This window comes from Hydra vulgaris, chromosome 02, assembly GCF_038396675.1.
Source record: "Hydra vulgaris chromosome 02, alternate assembly HydraT2T_AEP".
Classification (NCBI taxonomy): Eukaryota; Metazoa; Cnidaria; class Hydrozoa; order Anthoathecata; family Hydridae; genus Hydra; species Hydra vulgaris.
In genome coordinates, this window is record NC_088921.1 from 6,731,677 (window position 1) to 6,753,116 (window position 21,440).

The following is a 21,440-nucleotide window of genomic DNA, read 5'->3' on the forward strand; positions in this document are numbered from 1 at the left end:
GATTTTGTTTAATATCAATCTTTTCAATACTTTTAAATATCTTGAATTGCTGGATCAAGTCACCTCTTAGCCGCGGAGTCTCTAAAGTTGTCATATCCAAAATTTCTAATCTTTTTCCGTAATCAAGATGCCTTAGTTCCGCTATCATTTTTGTTGCTCTTCGTTGAACTTTTTATAGTTCATTAACATCTTTTGTATAATACGAACTCCATACTTGAATCGAAAACTCTAAATTTGGTCTAACATACGTACAGTACAGTGTTTTTATTAGATCTTTATCCTTGTACTTGAATGTATTATTTAGTAGTGAGAGCATACTATTTGCTTTACTGGCTGCATATTTTACTTGTTTAGCCCATTTCAAATCACTTGATATATAAACACCAATGTCTTTTTTTTAGTTTTGACTTTTCAATTTCCATTATAGAAATTGAAAAAGTCAACATCTGCCCAATTTATATAACTTTATCGAGACACTCTCTTTAGCCTTTACTTAACAAAGAGCCTCTAGGTAGGGGATTTTTAGCTGGATGCAGTTAACATCTGCCATCTGCCCAAGATAAGTTTTTTTATCAAGACACTATCTCTAACCTTTGCTTAATCAAGAGCCTTAAGACAAACTCCGACATAAAAATCCCCTATTTTTATGTCAGAGTTTGTTTCTCCTGAATTGAGTTTCAGTTTTGTTTGTTTTAAAAGTACAATAGAAATGATTTTATTTATTTCACTGATTTGTTGTTATTATGACTTTTATTACATTAAAATATTTAATTATTCAAATTTTATTTAATTATTTAATTATATTGCGGTAAAAAAATAGTATAAATCAATGTCATTATTTTTTTCATGTTCTTTTTAATAAATATATACAATTTTTTTTACATATTGTTTAGAAACTTCGAATTCACCAGTAAACTCTACAAAGTTTTCTGCTAAGAAAGGTAATTCATATGTTTTATTTAACATTAACAATCAGGAATAAGTATGCTTTGTTTGCCTTAAAATTATGTTATAAATGGCGATGGATATTTCAGATGATTTAGAGACAGATATTTCAGTGGTTATTGATAATATGATTTTTATTACATTGTAAAAGAATACTGTACATTAAATTTAGCATCGTGTTAGCTCAGATTGCTTTGATAATGTTACAATCATTAGTTTTGTTTACTTTGTCAGTTGCTCATGTAAACGATCATTGATTATCAATGCTTATTATCATTGCTTGCTTCAAAACTTCTAAAAAATCTCTTAAGAATTACTTGATGGAACAACACAAATTTTTTATATTCATTTATCAAGTGATTTATTTTGGTTTTACTTATAAGCATGATATTTAAAAAAAAAAATTAGTTGTTTTAATCTTTTTAAAATCTGTTTAAAAGTAAAAAATTACGACTAAGACCTCACTGTGTCATTGGAAGTATCATGCTCAATTCATCTAACCATGCAGAGGCCTTGTTTGAGTTTCTTTAGTTTGTGTTTAGAAGCTATAGCTTTTAGAGAAAATTGTATCAAAAATAAAAAATTTTGTTTTATAAAGCATAACAGCTTTAGCTATAAAAACTTCTTCTGTTTTCCCCTTAATAATATCCTTTTTCTGCCTAAAAAGATGTTTTTAAATTTAAGTGAAAAGATAAATTTGTAACAAAAATTTTTTAAAACATTAAAATCATTATAGTCTATATTCCATCATTAATGTATATTGAAATTAATTTTGTTCTACTGAAAAAAAATACAGTTCTCATATATGTATATATATATATATATATATATATATATATATATATATATATATATATATATATATATATATATATATATATATATATATATATATATATATATATATATATATATATATATGTATATATATATGTATGTGTGTATATATATATATATATATATATATATATATATATATATATATATATATATATATATATATATATGTATATATATATGTATGTGTGTATATATATATATATATATATATATATATATATATATATATATATATATATATATATATATATATATATATATATATATATATATATATATATATATATACATATGGGAAAATAAAGAAAAACAATTGATTGGTTACTCTTTTCATTTACTGGTGATTGGTTACTCTTTGGACAATTTGGAGTAGCATCTGACAACTTGGTATAATGTGTCAACTCCACCTTTAATCACAGACACAGAAAAATCTAGTCAACTTTAAGTTAAGATTTCTCTAAAACCATAAATGCTTTTCATTTCTCCCAAGGTCTTTGCAAATGGCGAATGCATTTTTATAACAGTAAAAGAGAATAGTGAAGATAAAGAATATAGAAAAAACAAAACTATTTACAAAAATATTATTTATTTTATAAGCGCAAATAATTCATCAACGTTCATATAAATCAACTTGAAACAAACAGGTGCCCAAAAGATCATTCACAAAGGAAAAATATATATATATAAATAAAAAAAAACTTCAAATTAAAAAAAAACAAAATTAGAACACTTCATAAACTTAAAGTAAAAAAAAAAAAGAAACAGAAGAGCGAAAGTAAAGTGAAAAAAAAAAAAAAAGGAACACTTCGTAAATCTAAAGAAAAAAAAAAAAGAAGATAGAAGAATAAAAAGAAAGAAAAGATAAGAAGAATTAAAAAAGAAAGAAGAAAGACCATTGGTAGAGCTACAAGATTGGTTTTTTTTTTTATAATTTTTGTTTTTTCTTTACAATCTAATTTGGAATCATGATTACAATAATTCATTAGTTATTATTTTTCAGTCATTACATTATTATTTGTTTTCTTGCATTATATTATTTATCTATAGTTATTTATAGTTAATTATATATATTTTCAGTACTTTTTTGATATCTATTCATTTTATTTATTACAAATATTTTTAATATTAATATAATATTAATTAGTTGATACTGTATGTACATAAACATATATATATTTTTTCTAAAGATTATATCATTTAAATCTTTATCCAACACATTTCATAAAAAAAATACTGATAATCAAAGAGCAATCTAATGTGGTCTTTGTAACTCATGAGTTCATGCAATATGTAACCATATTGATGCACACTCTTATAATCTTCTTTTGAATGAATCATCAGATTTGTATTGCCATAGCTGTTTATCTAAGATGGCCTTTAGCTCAATTTCCAACTTGGAGCTCAAGTCAACATTGTTCAAAAATCTAGATAAATTTCTCAGTTCTGTTAATTGCAAATACTATGACATTATTGATCTCAATAAAACTTTGCTTCCCAATTCAGAAATATATATTCATCTTAATATCGCTTCTCTACCATTCCACATTGACAAACTCTATAGTCTAATCAGCACTCTTAATAATTTTCTCTTAGCAATAGGTATTACAGAATCTACTTTATATATAAACGATACAAATATAACTGATATATACATAAACAGGTTTAATATTGATCATTGTCCTACTGAGACTAAAAAAAGTACACTTTTACACTTACACTCAAATTTAAACTACGAAGTTCGCATTGACCTTATGATTTACTCTTCTAAATATTTAGAGTCATTTTTTGTTGAAATTGCAAAACCTTGCAAATCAAATATAATAATTGGCTGCATTTATTGTTATCCCTCAATGAATCAACATGAATTCATTCTTCTCACTTAACTCCTCTACTTGAAAAGTTAAGTAATGAAAAAAAAAATCTTTCTAATGGGTGATTTTAATATGGATCTATTAAGTCACAGTGAATCTAACCTTGTTTCTACATATCTTGATTCTTTAACATCTTAATCACTAAGTCCTTCTGTAATTTTACCATCACACATAACAGCTACATCAATAACATTGATAACATATTCATGAACTTTCACTCAACTGATCAATTCTTTGGTAAGCTTACAATTTCAATTTCAGACCACATGGCACAATTTTTTTGCATTCCTGGCAAACCCAACCACTCCAAAAAAGTAAAAACTTTCAGACAATGCTTCAAAAAAATTTAATAAAAGTATATTTATTGAAGAAATTTCTGATATCAACTGGGAACTCTCCATTAAAAAAAGATGATGATGTTAATAAATCCATGAATTTCATTTTAAAAACATTTGATGAAATCTTAGACCAACATGCTCCTTACAAAATACTAACCAACCAACAAGTTGAAACTGAAATCAAAACCTTGGATTATGTATGGAATACGTAAATCTCATTTCAAAACAAAGTTTATATAAAGTTCATAAAATCAAAAATATTTATAAGAAAAACAAATTATTTGCAAAATTTAAATTTTATAGAAACAAAATTTCCAGTTTATTAAAATTTAGCAAAAAAACATACTTTATTACATATTTTAATAAGAATCGGAACAATTTTAAAAGCACCTGGAAGGGAATAAAAGAAATCATTAATATTAGACCTTCTACACACAATACATTTTTTAAACTTAAATTATACAAAAATCTTATCACTAATCACACTGCTGTATCTAATTTATTTGATAATTTTTTTAGCACTTTACATAACAAACTACTTAGTAAAGCCATACCCTCTAAACATGTATTTAGTGAATATCTAAACATGTATTTAGTGAATAACATTCCAAATGCTAAATCCTTTTTTATTAATCCTATAACTGAAAATGAAATATCTGGTCTCATTACAAACATACTCAAAACTGAAAGTATTGGTCCTAATAGCGTACTTACATTCCTTTACATTATTTTAAAACCGCTCTGTACTGTTATAAATAACTCAAAAAAGGTGGTATTTTCCTAGATATTTTTAAAGTTGCTAAAGTCACTCCGATATTTAAAAAAGGCTCTCAACTAGATTTCACCAATTACAGACCCATCTCCCTGCTTTCTAATATAGTTAAACTCTTTGAGAAGGTGATGGTTAATAGGCTTTATGCTTTTCTTAAAAATGCTTAACACTTAAATGCTTTTACACCCATCAGTATGGATTTCGTGCCAATCACTCAACGACTCATACTCTCATTGAAATGGCTGAATTGATTAGAAAAGCAATCAATGATAAATATTTTGCATGTGGTGTATTTGTCAATTTACAGAAAGCGTTTGATACAGTAGATCATTCAATTTTATTGAAAAAATTAGAATATTATGTGATCAGAGGCATACCCCTTAAATGGTTTACTACATATTCAAACGAAAGAAGTAATTTGTTTCTATCAATGACTCAAAATCTACCCTTGTAAAATGTTCAAATGCTGTTCCTCAGGGTTTAGTATTGAGACCACTGCTTTTCCTTCTTTATATAAATGATCTTCATACATCCATCAAGTTTACTACTATTTATCACTTTGCTGATGATACTAATCTGATGCTAATTAATAAATCCCCTAAAAAAGTTAACCAACGCATAAACCATTATCTTGCCAATCTAGTTCAGTGGCTTTGCTCGAACAAACATTTTCTAAACTCTAATAAAACTGAACTCATTATCTTTAAATTAATTAAAACAAAAATCTATAGGTTGAACTTTAGTAAAAAATTTAGTAAAAAAATTGAATTTGTTAACTTAATTAATTATCTAGGTATAAAAATTGATTCAAATCTTTCCTTTTTATCCCTCTGTAAAGACTTAGCAATGAAACTAAGTAGATCTAATCACATGTTGGCCAAAATTTGCCAATAGGTTAATCTTGAGACACTCTTGAACATATACCATGCTATTATTAATATCTAAATTATATTTATTGTTGTTTTATTTATTATTATTTATACTTTTTTTTTTTTTTTTGTCCGTTTATTTAACCTCAAAATCAAAAATTGCAAATTTAATTATAATTTACATAGTTTGGTTCAGTGTCACTCAAATAGTTAAAAACTAGTCAATGGAGTGACACCTTTATAAAATAAACAAATAAAATTAAAAAATATTAAAACAAGGAAATGATAAAGTAAACTACAATACAAGTAATAAAAACAGAAGTAATAGGAACATTATCATTAAAAAAGTTGGAACATGGATCAGAACAAAAATATAAAGGAGTAAAGCTCAGAAAAATGAAAAAAAAAAGAAAGAATGAATGGATGAGATAAGATGAGTGGGAAAAAGTTTAAGAGAAAACAAAAATTTTAATCACATAAGTTCAGAAGGATAGAGTGAGAGAAAAATATATTTGCAGAAAAATATAAAAAAGCAAAATAAAAGCAAACTTAAATAAAAAAAAAATATACTTACTACTACATACAATATTAAAGTCTATATTACACATTACATAGATGAGTTAAGCAAACGTAAGTATCAAGATATAGAAAAAGCAACAACAACTAAATTGACAGAGAAAAATGCAAACAAAAAAATACATTCACCATTTTTATATACATAAATACATTGCATAAACAATGTATAAAATTAATTAAAATTGTTTGTTTTCTTTTTTTTTCATAAAATATTAGTGGTAGAAAATATTTAGTTCTTTTTTTATTATTTTCCATTTTCGAAAACTTTTTTCTCTTAACTTTGTTTTTATTTGTTTCCGTTTTTTTTTTCTTGTTTTTTATTTTTAATTATTTAAATTCTTTATTTTTGCTTATATACTTATCTTTTAAACTTTTATTACCAAAATGTTTTTTGATTTATTTTTCTTCATAAAATTTTTTTTTTTTTACTTTTCACTGTTAAACAAAAACTTCCTCCATTTGCAATTTTGTTTCAATTTTGTTAACATTAAATGTGTTTAAATCAATTAGAGTTTCAACTTAATATTAGGTGGCTTGATAGGCTGTTTGGCAAGAGATAAAATTCTATAGCAGGTTAATGCCATCATTTCGCTGATTTTTTTCTTTTTACACCTTTTTGGTGGAATATACCACTTTTTCTGAGTCCTTTTTATATTTTGTTACTCCACCTGTCTTACAAAGAACTCCTTTAACCATTGCTCAAAAATCTTTAATCTTGCGCAATCTAGCGCTCTTCAAGCTCATTACAATGATTAGGATGATTTGCATCTTTAGGAACATTTTTCACATTATTATCCTTGCAACACTGTAGAACTTTTTTAGAATAGTGAGAAGCAGCAAGATTGGCCCAAAGAGATATTGGTATTTGTGTTTTTTCATAAGTCTTTTTTAGGGGCATTCTTTGATGTAGAGATCGGCAGTCAAAGTCTTCTTAGTGACAAAATAAGAGGACTGCATACCACAGCTACAAATTGCTTGCCATACAAGGATGCAAATTTTTATTTGGACATTTTTTTCGTCCAATATTTATTTAAATTAATCATTGACAGATTTACCTTTGTTCTCACAGTAAAATTGTTAACAAGGAAGTTGTGGAAAATCCACCTTTTACAACTTTCTAAGTACGTCAAAAACAACTTTTTTACGCATCTCAATTTGTTTCCAAACATTTTGCAAATCATGGATTTGTCAACAAAAGTTTATCAACACAACTATAGATAAGAAACGTTTAATTAAAAAAATAAAAGAAATAAAAAGCATTTGTAGTTTTATAGAAATCTCAATTTAAAGTTGATTGGATTTTTCCTTTTCCACCCAATATATTTGCTGTAATCCAGAATATGTGATTTTTCATTTTGGTCAATAAAAATTTTACTATTAAATGCTGAGAACAATATGACTTTTCTTAGGTACATAAGAAATTATTGTAGAGTCATTTTGAAAACCAAAAATGGAGGCACTGAACACAAGCTTGGGTTTGAGAAAAGATAGAAATCAAGGAGTCAAGGTAAGTAGTTAGGGTTTTCTGGAAGAAAAGTCACAAAGTTAACTCTCTGAGTTAGAGATTGAGAAAGGCAGAAGTTATGGGCTGTTGTACCAGCAAGGTTATTAGTGGTGTAAGAATTGCCATGCCACTTAGTGTGATGAGCGTTAAAGTAACCAATAACAACAATATTGGCAGAGGGATAAAGAGAAAAGACAACTTTTAGATTTTTATGATGTAAGCTTTTAGATGAAAGAAATTACATCTAAAAGCTATCATCATAAAAAATGTCTTGAAAAGTTGGAGAGCGTTAAAGAACCAAGAAAATAGTGTTAGAGTGAAGAGGTGCTAAGTGGAAGCAAATAAAAGAATGATCAGAGTTTCGATGATCGAATTGGTGAATTGATAGTTAAGTATATTCCCGACTCAAGCATGCAACTATTGGAGTCTTTGCAAATCAAAAGATTGTACCCATCAATGCTGAAATCCAAAGAAGAAATGCTAAATTTAAATTAATCTCACCAAAACCGAACAAGTCTGGCAAAATTTTGTAAGAGGAATGATTTGACTGATGGAAAGTTACTTCGAAGACCAAGATTATTTGTGAAAGTTGTATTGAAACAGTAAGGTGGTGAGGATGATTTTTTATGACTAATGTTTTGGGTTACTTTAGGCATAATTTAAGTTTAAAAGAATTTGACTCATTCATAGACAGACAAATGCAACTTGACTCATTCATAGATAGAGCAAGAGCATTGAGCAGTTGTGTCAGTCCTGCTAATTAAGTCAAAGTTGTGACTTAGCTCTCCTTATGTGGCCTCGTTAATGCACACTAAGCATTAACAGAGACACTATCCATGCACAACATGGCACTGTTAATACTCTGATATTTTACAGCTGTAGATGGAATCAGCCTCTCTGAGAGCTATCACAGAGTTCAGGAAACCTCACAACCAGCCAGCCTCAGAACCACTAAACTGAGTTTTAGAGCTGTATCTCATTAAGAGTTAAAAGGAAGAGTCACTATCAAAGAGGGAAAACAATGTAATACATGTTTACATCCAAGCCAACCTAATAGATAAAGAAGGGGTTCAAGTCTAATTGATAGAATCATTCTAGTTACCCTTATAGTCCTTGCCTTGGAGGCCTTCTACAAGACAGTAACTGGACACAGGTAAGTAGCTTGATCTGCACCTTATAAATATTTTTATTGAGACCATCTCTAGCCTATACTCAACCAAGAGCCCCAAGGAAGGAAAGTTTTAGCTGGATACAGTTAACACCTGCCCAGAATGAGTATTTCTATTGAGACACTATCTCTAGTTTTTGCTCCAAGACAGGGAAATTTTTAAGTTAGAGTATATTTCTCTTAACCTTTGCTTTAATAAATAAACCCTAAAAGACAGCAGGGCATGGGACAGGTAGTACTTGGTTACATGGTACCAGTACCAGTGTGATCATGATGATCCTGAACCTGACCTGACCTGTTTCTGCATTTGTTATTCTTATTTAAGATATAATTCAGTTTAATACATGTCATTTCAATATAAAATTTTTAGTAAACAATAACTTATAACAAATTGTAAAATATTTCAAATCCACTAAAAATGAATTTATAAAAAAAAATATATTTTATATTTTAAACCTCAAAATATTTTTCAGATTATACTAATTCAGTTTTTGTTGTCAGTTCGATTTTAAATTGTGTCAATGACATGAAACCTGTTTAGACCACTCTCTCTTTATAATGTATAGTGGTTAAGGGGTTGTCTATAAATTACATAACACTCTGGGGGGAAGGAGATGGGTTGATGGGGGGGGGGGAGAGAGAAGGAGATTGGTTAGTTTTTTTTTTTATATTTACTTGATTGGGACTTGTTACTAAGGAGTTACAATGTTGTGACAAGGGAAGTGGTGGTAAAAGTTAAAAATTGCATTGTGTAATTTATGGTTGACCCATAAATTACCAATTTGTAATAATTGTGAATAAGTTATATTTACTACTAATAATATGCAGTGGTTAATATAAATTTTTTATAAAAATTGCTTTTATTTAGGCCAGTATAATGAATTATTAAAAAAATAGATTTGGCAAGAGATTTGTTCCTTGACGCAGGCTATTTTGAGAATGGGTATAAGCTATTAGTATTTAAATAATTATAAAAACATGCATTACTTTTAATGTGGAAATGTTCTAACTGATTTACCTTATTATGAACGTTTATCACCTTTCAATTACAAACTACAAAAAATCTTGTTCTTGAGCATGTAACATAGGGTTCGCCCTATCATGCATATATTGATCTAGCGAGATAAATTTACCCTTATTGGAAAAAAATGAAAGTGAAAAAAATGGAAAACTGAATTAATTTTTTATAATAGTTTTTTAACTAGATGATATAGCATGAATAATCAGTTGACAACAAAGGACCATACCGCTCAGCTGAAAACATCAGCTTAATGGTATGGTCTACTTGTTTTTCGTGCTATGTCATCTAGTTAAGAATTTAATAAAAAAAAAATATAAAGGCATTAGTAAAGATAATAACATTCCTCTACAAGAAGTGTCTTGGGTTGGCTTGGCAGTGACTGTTCACAAGTTAATTTAGTTCTGTAAATTAGAAAAAAAATTAGACATTTCTTGTTCATAAATCCAAAAAAAATAAGTAAAACAGTAATTAGAAAACTTGGTAATTGCTAAACTCTAACCAAATTAAATGTAATAAAATGCACTCAAAATGATATATGGTTTAGTATTACCAAATCTCCAGTTTTTTAGACATATAATGAAATATTTAAAATTTAGGTCTGTTTTTTTAATAGAAAACAAACTTCTTTTTTTATTCAATTTTTGTTTCGACTTGGCTGTCTAGGTTATTATAAATATAAAAGAACAACTTATTGGCAGATTAATCTGGTGCATATATTTTCAATAAAAAATATGTACAAAGTATTTTTAAACTCTTTCTTTAATTAGTTAATTAAAATATTGAAAGGTCTTCATATTTAACCATGATAATGACTTGTAATCTTTTATATTTGATGATGATGATGATGATGACGATGATGATGACGATGATGATGGTGATGATGATGATGATGATGATGATGATGATGATGATGATGATGATGATGATGATGATGATGATGATGATGATGATGATGATGATGATGATGATGATGATGATGATGATGATGATGATGATGATGGTAGTGTTAAAGTTGATGATGATGATGATGATGATGATGATGATGATGATGATGATTTGATGATTATGATGATGAGTTATTGTATTTAGATATATCAGAGATATGCACAGCACTCAAAAGCTTTTATCTTATAAACTATGGGAAAATATGTGAAGTTCAACCACCATTAAAATTTCCTGCAAATGTTGATTTAATGCATAAATTTGTTGATCTATGTATCGTTGATGCAGTTAATACTCAAACAGATGCTGTATTTAGTGTTGAACGAAAAGAATTTCTTGAAAAGCAATTGCGATATACACCAATTCCATATAGTGAAATATTTATGAAAGAAAGATCTGTAACATTAATATCTGGAATAGCTGGTATTGGGAAAACATGGTTGCTTAGAAAATGTTTGCTTGATTGGTCAAATGGCCTAATTTGGAAAAATGTTAAACTTGTATTTTATTTGGAATGCAGGAGGCTTAATCTATGTCAAAATTTTGGTAACATTAACGAATTAGTAAACTATTTCTACGAAGATATTATAAATGATTTTAATATTAATATTCATCCTGCACTGTTTATAATTGATGGATTAGATGAGTTTAAATATTTAAATGAGTTAATAAATTACAATTCAAATTGTAACTATCCAATTGTTAATGCTTTAACAGAAATTCAAAAGTATAAATATGTAGTTGCTGGTAGAGTTTATGCAATTGATAAGTACCAAAGTATAACTACAGAGCATTGTGATAAGATAAACATTCAAATTATGGGATTTAATGAAAGCGGAATAAATAATTATTTAGAAAATAATGTTTTAGAGGAAAAAAAAGATGTTGTGAAAGCAACTTTAAAGGAATCTGCAATTGCAAAGTCCATGTCATCTGTTCCATTTTATTTATCTTCCATGTGTAAGATTATTAGTAATTCAAAAAATCTATGCAAAAGTTCTTTTTTAACAATGACAGATTTGTACGCAAATATTTTTTTATACTTTTTGCAAAAACACATCATCAAAAACAATGAATTGATTTATCAGTTAATGGAAAACAATTCCAATAAAAAATATATTTTAAACATTTGTAAAATTGCATATCAATTGTTTATTGAAAATAGAGTAATTTTTTCCAAAGAAGATATACAAACTTTTATCATTGACAACTTTGATAGAAATGAAGAAAATTTTTTTGGATTTATTGAAAGGATTGAAACAAATCTAGGTTATCTTTATCAATTTGCACATTTGACAATAATGGAGTTTTGTGCATCTGTATATGCATATAATTGTTTAAGTAGTGAAGAGATTATAACCAATGAAAAGCTGAAGAGTTGTTTATCAATGATTTGTGGTTTAACCAATAAAAATCAAAATAGTTTATTAAAGTTTCTTGTTAACCTGAATCCATTAAAAGAAACTTGCGAAGAATCTTTATCTTTGTTTTTTATTTTTGGTAAGTCCTTATTACTTAGTTGCATTATTATAAGTCATTTTAGATAAAGTTTATCTATTTATCAAAAGTATAAGTTTATTAAAATCAAAAGTTTATAAACATTAAGTTTTTTTTAAAGCTGTTTTTTCTTTACTTCACTAAATGATAGACTCTATTCTTTTGTATTTAGTATGTTTAAGAATATAAATAAATTCATCTGTGTCACACATCTTATACAGTAGGAGATATAATTACCTGAATGAAATTTTTTTTTTTTTTAAAAAGTAAACTTTGAAAAGTAATTTCAGAAGAAAAATAAGTTGATATAAAAAATTTATGATTGTTATAAATGCAAATTTAATCAAGAATTCAATAACTTAAAAGAATTAAATAAATTAAAATAGTTAACTTTATGTGCTAAAAACTTAACGATGCATTCAAACTATGCATTTTTTTACCTTTAAATAAGTATCCAAACAAATTTTGAGTATTAAATATTTCTTCAAGTAATTAAACTTTTTGACTTTTTAATATCGAGTTAGACTATCTTTAGCTTTTAAGACTTCTGCAAGTCGATTTTGCATTGATTCAACTCATTTTTTTTGTATTATCTGGACTGATTTGAGTCTAAGCTTCTTGGAGCATGATCATTAGCTCTTCCTTTTGCTTTAGAAATTGTCACTTTTTTGATCCAGAATGGCACATATTGGTGTTCAATTGCAATAAAATCTAGCCTTTGAGCCCTTTATTTATGTAACTTAGTCTGCTTCTGGATAAAAAACACTTTTACTTTCTTTGACGTATGCTTAGTGTCGCTTCTTGTCTATGCTAATTCAAACATTTTGTACTTTTCAATCAGATTGCTGATGGTTCCTAATGTCATTCCAGTTGCTTTTTTTCATCAACCTAAATGTTTTACCTTTTTTATTGAATGCTTATTAAGTCTAGAACAAAAATAAATAAATGATTAAATAAAAAGTTTCCTTAGTACAATAAAATTTTTTAATTTTTCTCCTAATTGGAGTCATAAGATTTTGCACTAGTTGAGATCCATACTTTGTGATCAGTACTTAGTTTTGCTTGCCTAAACTTCTTACGTTATTTGGCTTTAATAATTGCCTAATTGGACGAAGTTCGGGACAATTTGCAGGATTGTGCGTTCTAGGTATAAATTTATACTATTATTAACATAGATTTGGAGTATTGACAAGACGCTAGGTCAGGCAAAAGATTGCATTATTGTCATGGGTGTTCCACAATGGCAATAATCCAATTTAATGCAATTCAGGTTTTATCAAAATCTTTTTCAGAAGATGAGGCCAAGCTACTGAGCTAGTAACCTGAAATAAATTTCACTTTTTATTGTGGAATAAGTGACAAGATTTAATGTTTTCAATCCACATTGACATCTGGCTTGCCAAACCGTAATTTTTTTGGGAATTTTTTAGTTTTATGAAGTAAATATTAAAGTTTAGCCTTTGCCTTTTTCCTGGAAACTCCCATATAAAAATGATGTCCTGGAATCGTTTTGAAATTTAATTTCACATAAGTTTTATGATCCACAATTATACTTTTTTTTTCTACAAAATAATTTGAATAGTTTTCCTGCATGACTTTTTGCCTTTAAATTTTCTTCAGCATTGTGATCAAGGGCTTTATACATCTTGAAGGACTTGATTTTATGCTTTTTTTTGATAGTTCTGACCATTTGTCTGCTAATTTTGCATTTTAGAACCAAATCTTGTATTTACCTATAATTGTGGTTATCATATATACAATTACTCTTTGAGGGCATCATTTTCTATAATCTTGATCTGTGTTTCAACAAAGTTACTAGCTCTGTAGTTTAGCCTCATCTTCTGAAAAAGATTTTGATGAAACCTGAATTGCAGTGGTGGTAGTTTTTTCTTGGGTTTTATCAGCTGCTCCCACTAAACCTTGCTCTTGCCCTCAAAAAACTTAGTCGCATAACCAGCTTTTTCTGTGGTAGTGTTCTTACTGTCCCAGAGACAAAGGAAATCGGAAAATTATACAATAAGCTTGAAGGGCCAGTAAAATGATGCCATTTTGAACCTTTGATGACCTCTGTAGTTGTTATACATCAAGGCACTCGAGAGTCTTGTCCTTGAGATGCGTAGAATGAACGATCAGAACAGAAGGGCAGTTGTTTCCATTGTAAACAACTTGGCTTTGAGTTTCTGGTATAAACTGTTTTCCACAGAGTTTTCAGCCTTATAATTATCTTGATTCTATGATTTGGCTGGTTTGACTAAGGTAAAAGCTCTAACCTTATCCTTAGACAGGTTCTGGAAAAGATTTTTATGAATATGTGCATTGATTTTCAGTATTGGTGGTTTCAGTGTTTTCTGGAGTTCTAGCAGCAGCTTCCACATTGCTCTTTCCCACAGAGAACTCACTTTGTTGTAGCCAGTTCTTACCTTTTGTAGTGAAGCGAAAGATATTGAGAATTAGTTTGAAAACCTTAAAGTTCTAGTAGAATAATATAATAATGCCATTTCCATGTTTTTGATGATCTCTAGTCATCATACATCAAGGTACTCATCAACATCTTGGCACTAGTCTTGTCCTCCCTGAGATGCACAGAAGGAGCCAACAGAATGGGCGGCCAGTTGTTATTATTGTGAAGCAACACGGCTTTGAGTCTCCAAATGAACTGTCTATAAATAGGTGCTATTTACTTGGCATGTGATACCCTTGGCTTTGAAAAAATCAACCACAATGTTACAGAAGCAATGAGCTTTCTGACTGAATAGGTTGTAAAGTTTTTGATACGTTTTCTCTGAATTGTGATTTGTTTTTGTTCAACAAATCCCACTGTTTAAGCTTTGATATCAAAAGTTCATCTATGACTTTATAAAACCTTGGTCTCTCAATAAATCATTGTCTTTTTAACTAGGCAATTATGGCCTCAACAATTATGGTACATGCTATAGTTTATCAACCTCACCTGTTAAACTATAGCTTGTACCTCTGATATCCCCTTTACTGTTAGACTTACTGCTTTCTCTTGAAGATGGCTGATCCTTCTTAGGGGGAGAAGAATAGGTAGTTCAAGGCTGTGTAGTCCTAGGGTATCAGTTGAAGGAATATCTGAATAAATGAATGAGGTACCTTTTTTGTCAGAGTGAAATTTTTATGTGATTAACAATGCTAAAGTAGCAGTTGCTTGAATGGTTCATTGATTTTCACCAAATTTTTAGAGTTGCAAATGTCATGACTATACCACCTGTAGCATTGCGTTTATAACTATTTATATAAATTTGAAGACAATAAATTTCAAATATCACTTCAAGGTATAATATTTTCTTATAGTGCATCAATATATATAAAAACTTTGTCATTTATGTATCTAAAGTATAGAAATTCAAAAATAAAGTACATCTAAGCAAGAAGCTTAGATGTACTTTATTTTTGTAATTATTATAATTTAGATACATAAATGACATGTTATCATGTAATTATTGTTCAAAAAATGTTATTTTATTAAATCAATACTGTTTTGTTTATATTAATTTTTTGATGTTCTTTTTAATTTGCTAATGTTAACAAGAACAAAATAACAATACAACTTTTTTATATATAATACATATAATTCAAAACTGTTTTAATTTAATAAAATTTAATAAACCACTAAAGCAATAGTGACTAGCATTGTTTTTTATAATTTTTTAAAGTTAACAAGAATAATGTAACAACATACGCATGATTGTATATAAATACATCAAATGTGGTCCTAATGTGCGTAAATAAAAATAGGATAATTAAAAATTATTTATGAAGGATTTTAATTTTTTGTTCATAAATACTAAAAATGGCAATCCTGTATACAGGATCCCTTTTTTCCCTTTTTTTTATTTAATTTTTTTATCCCCTATTTTATTAGGTCCAAACAGCATTCCCATAATTATTTTTATAGATTTTAACTATGAATTTTCAAATATTCTTTCTAAACTATTCAATGCCACATTTATAAATGGAACATTTCCTGATATTTTGAAATTATCTCCCGTTATCCCAATATTTAAAAATGGCTCTAAACTTTCATGCACTAACTACAGACCTCTCTTTTATCTAACATTATTAAGTTTCTTTAGAAACTTATGTATTCTAGAGTGTACTCTTTTCTAAACTCATTCAATTGTTTAAATGGTTTTTGATTTGGTTTTCGATCAAAACATTCTACTTGCCATGCATTAATAAGTATAGCAAAGAAAATTAGGAAAGCTCTTGATACTGGTTGATATTCCGTTTGTGGTGTTTTTTTTGATTTACAAAAGCCATAGGGTTTTGATTTCTAAATTAAAACATTATGGAATTTGCGGTATTGTAAATGACTGGTATTGATCTTATCTTTCAGATCAAAAACAATTTGTAAGTATTAATATTTTCAATTCTAGTAATAAATCAGTTTTGTGTGGTGTTCCTCAAGGTTCTGTTCTAGGTCCTCTTTATTTTTAATCTACGTTAACAACCTAATCAACTCTGTTCACTTCTCCTCAGTTCATCTGTTTGCTGATAATACAAATCTTTTGCACATCAACAAATTGTATCATTATTTATGTAAAAATGTTAATTCGGATCTAAAAGGTATATTTACTGGTTAAATGCTTAACTATTATGTCTCAACACCAAAAAAACTGAACTAATTTTCTTCGAAAAACTATCTCTGTAAAAATGATGAAAATAAAATCAGAATTAATAAGAAATGGCTATATCCCTCAAGAGTTATTAAATATCTTGGTGTATTAATTGATTGTAATCTTACATGGAACATTCACATTAATGAACCAAGCAAGAAACTCTCGAGCTAACAGTATGCTTTCAATAATTCGTCATTATGTCAATAAAGTTGCACTTAAGAATATTTACTGTGCATTATTCTCATCTCATCTTAGATATTATTGTCAAGTTTGGAGTCAAGTTAGAAACTATCTTATTTAGTAGTTGCTTATAGTCTCAGAGTCAATCCATTAGAATAATAAACTTCCAACCAATTAAATCTGATACATCGAAGTCCTTCAAAAAACTTTTTATTCCAACATTTCCAGCGCTAGTAAAGTATGCTAATTTTCTTTGTTTTTGACTCATTGAATAAAAACTTACCATCTCCTATCACAAACTTGTTCACAGAAAGTAGACTATTACATTCCTACTCTACTAGAAACAGTGCGTCTGTGAATGGAACAGGAGCCTTGTATGCATTTTGAATGAGTCCAAAAAATTATATCCTAAAATACCTTTATTCCATCTTAAATAATATCAATTTGAAAACTTATTAAAAAGTTTTAAAAGTATAGACGACAGCTATGGAGAACACTTCTGCAAGACTATAACAGGTATGTTGTATGGATCACAAGCTGTAAAGCAGTCTATGCAGGAAATCACTTTAGATACTAAAGCTGGAGTGATACGAATGTCAATCAATGGATCAACCTGTTTGACATCAAAATCAGCTAGAACGCAACTAGTGGAATCAAGACATGATATTGATGAAAAGTTCTTAGCAAACAATTCAGCTTTATCTTTAGGTGAGGTGACAAAGTCTGAACAATAAAAGAGAATTAGAATAATAGATTTGCCCTTATTATTGATACTGTTTAAGATTCTACAGAAGTCACGAGAACCTAATTTTTGAGATGAAATACAAGATTTTGTGACCTGAGAATAGCGGGCTTGGTGTTTAACAAAACCTTTTTCACAATGGTTTCTAGCAGTAATTGTTTTGCTGTTAGATACAGAAGTAATAGTTTTAATTGGCAATAGCAGCAGCACAATATGAGGAAACCATCGAGAAGAGTGAGGCTTGACCTTGGTTGTCAAGAGGGAATAAAAGATTCCATGCCAGCCTGAATCCACAACGTTATCTAAGAAGCACATTTGCCAGCAGGAAGACAAAATATTTCTACCCAAGGGCCATCACTAAGAAAATCAGAGAAAGAGCCCCAGTTAGCTTTAAGGTAGTTATAAGAGGTACGATGATAGGGGGATTCAAATGACGAAGAAGAATGAGATAATAGTTTTAGAGAGATCAAACCGTGATCAGAAGCACCTAAGGGTGAATGTGGAGAAACTGAGCACTGACTAGGATCAGAAACAATGCATAAGTCAAGTAGAGAAGATAAATGATTCGGGTTGTCTGGAAAGCAAGTTGGAAAGTTGACTCTTTGAGTTAGGGATTGAAAAAGGCAAAAGTTAAGGGCTTTAACGCCAGTAGAGTCATTGAAACTAGAGCCAAGCCATTTAGTGGTTAACATTCGCAAGCATTCACCCATTAAATGGGTGAATGCTTGCGAATGTAAATGACCGGGCCAAGCATGTGACTATTGGAGTCATTACGAATTAAAGGAAGATAACCATCAACGTTATGATCACAAGATGAAACAGCTGAACTCAAATTAGTCTCACTAAGAGCAAGTATGTCTGGTGAATTTTGCAAGAGATAAGACTCAACAGAAGAAAAGTTACTTCGAAGACCACGAATATTAGTGAATGAGAATATTAGTTTTAGAGAACTTGGTGATGACGATGGTTTTTTGTGTTTTATAGTTTTTGGTACTTTATTCATTTTTAAATTTGTTAAAGAACTTGACTTGAAGCATTGACTGTACTCAGTACACTGTTTAATAGCCCAAGCAATTGCCTCATTTTTGATAAAAAACCCTAAGCTGTAACAAAGGGTTCCAAATGTGGCCTTGACAATGCACACCAAAAATATAAACAAATATACCATTTATGTTCAACATGCCACTGTTGATACTTCGATATTTTTTAGCTGGCAATGGAATCAGTTTCTCTGAGACCTACCTCAGAGTTAGGGAAACCTGACTACCAGTTGGCCTCAGAAAACTGTGTTTTAGAGCTATGTCCTCATTAGGAGGTAATAGAATGAGTTGCCTAGTCATAAAAACGGAGACACAAGCAAAACCCATTCATTGAGTCAAGAAGATCTAGCATTCAACATCCTAAACTGGAAACAATGTATTAAAATTACATCTGCGCCAGCCTAATAGATGAAGAAGGGGTACGAGGCTGGTTAACAGATAGAATCTGTTTACCCCTTAAGTCTTTGCCTAGTAAACTTTGCCTACAAGATAGTAGTCGGATGCATTTAACATCTGCCCAAGATGAGTGTTTTTATCAAGACACCATCTCTTGCCTTAATTTAATCATGAGCCCCAAGGCATGAGTTGTTTTATGTCAGAGTTGGCTTCTCCTAGCCTTTGCCTAAAAAAGTGTATCCTACAAGGCAGTAGGACATAAGGCAGGTTGTACTGGGTTACACGTTACCAGTAGCATTTTAGTTGAATTGTTCAACGATATTTTCTTTATGTGTTCCAAAATCCTGCACCAAAAAAAAACACTATGTTTATTAATTTAAGAAATATGTTGTACTTATCTTTCACTGATTACGATAAATAAATTAACAGTTTGGCTATTGTAAAGTGATTTTTTGTTGATCTTTGAAACTTTTTACTTCATTTTAGTATCAAATGATGTTTTTATTTAAACACTGCTACTGGAGCCTTGGATCAAGCAAATCCAAATCTAAAATAGTTTTCTTAAAAGATTGGGTAAAGGACTTTCGATCTTTTGTTGTAAACTAAACTAGACCCAAACAAATCAATGTAATTCAATAATATATATGCACATTTTTCTCTGGTTATTTTAGGTGATTGAAGATCTAGTGGTCACATCACCGCAGAAGGGCATTTAACTTAAAAGTTTGTGCTTGCTTCATATTGAAAAAAAGCCTAGAGTAGGCATCAAACTACAGATCTGTGTATTATCCAGCTCATTATCTCCCAGCGTTCATAAATTGTGACCATATAAAGTATAAACCTCCTCAGTTTGAGGGAGTTACAAATTTTATTTGCTCATGATTTTTGAACACTTAGAGATTGTAAAACAATACTGAAATTTTATCAATGAATATAAATTTCGTTATGAATAGTAAAAAAATTATTTCATCAACTTCTTGCTCGCGCGTTTGGGGCAGGGGGATAAATATTTAGTGCTTATTTGTTCCCAGCCTCCATTCATTGCAACTTTTTTAAAGCATTATTTCTTGACATAAACATACAAATGCTTCGATTTTACTCCATGTTAGCTATCTCAAACACCATAAAATGCTGGATCCGTCATTATTACAGATCTTATTTTTCTTAATCAAATTTGCCTCAGACTTCAGCGTTTAAGCGCTGCAAATGTACAATAAATATTTATATACATATAATTTTTAGCTTAAGACAAATATCTCAAGAAAATATGTAAAAAAATAATTTTTAAATGTAGTTTTAAGGTTCAGAGTCTGCAGTTAGGTTTCGGATCAAAATTCAAGTTGTTATATCTATTCAATAACAAGAAAGCGAGAAGAGTTGCTGTAGAAAAAAAGAGTCACCGTAGCAAGCTCTTTTAATCCACTCTTCTTTTTTAATGTTTTTTTAAAGAACTCTTTATTTGAAGTAGCTTCTGAAGCTTCCTTAAGCTTATCACACATTCTACATTATCTTGAATAAATTTTAAAACCAAAAAATATATTTCTTGTTTTGAGAAATAAGATTTTTAAACTATGCTTAATAGATTTACGATTTTGCTGTGAGTTCTGATGAATTGTAAGCAACTTTAAAAGATTTTTAAAGTTTTGGAATTCATTGTGTCCAAAAATTCTACGGGAGTTTCATCCATAGGCATTTTTCAAACTATGACCTAGAATATCAAAAATTAACTAGTAGACTGGTGAAGTATACAACTCAAGACCTAGTGGCTGGTCTTTATCATCAAAAACTGCTTTCACAAGGATTTCACCTCATCTTTCTGAACTTTTCAATTCATCCATAAACACTTCACACTATATTTGTCAATTCTAAACCCTTTCCCTCCTTTAAACAATCACATATACCCCTCTTCTAAACTGTGATAGCAATTTTTACGTCACAAATATTTTAAAAGATTTAAATGTACTTTGCAGCATTTTAAAAATCTAACTTTATGAAAATAAAGCAATACGCATAAACGTAAGAAGTGTAAGTAAATCCTTCAACAAACCATTCACATAATTAAGTAATAATAAAGTTGTAATACTAAAATAATTTTT

General features: G+C 28.9%; 1 protein-coding gene across 2 annotated transcripts in view; it reads left to right on the forward strand.

The window, feature by feature from the left end:
* Positions 1–841: 841 nt before the first annotated feature.
* LOC136076684 (NACHT, LRR and PYD domains-containing protein 1 homolog) overlaps positions 842–21,440 on the forward strand; it is a 44,545-nt gene continuing 23,946 nt past the window's right edge. For both annotated transcript variants that reach the window (XM_065790016.1, XM_065790015.1), the window contains exons 1-2: positions 842–941; positions 10,994–12,346. In XM_065790016.1, the coding sequence (XP_065646088.1) occupies positions 11,098–12,346 (1,249 nt within the window). In that variant the 5' untranslated portion in view covers positions 842–941; positions 10,994–11,097. The remainder of the gene's footprint in view (positions 942–10,993; positions 12,347–21,440) is intronic.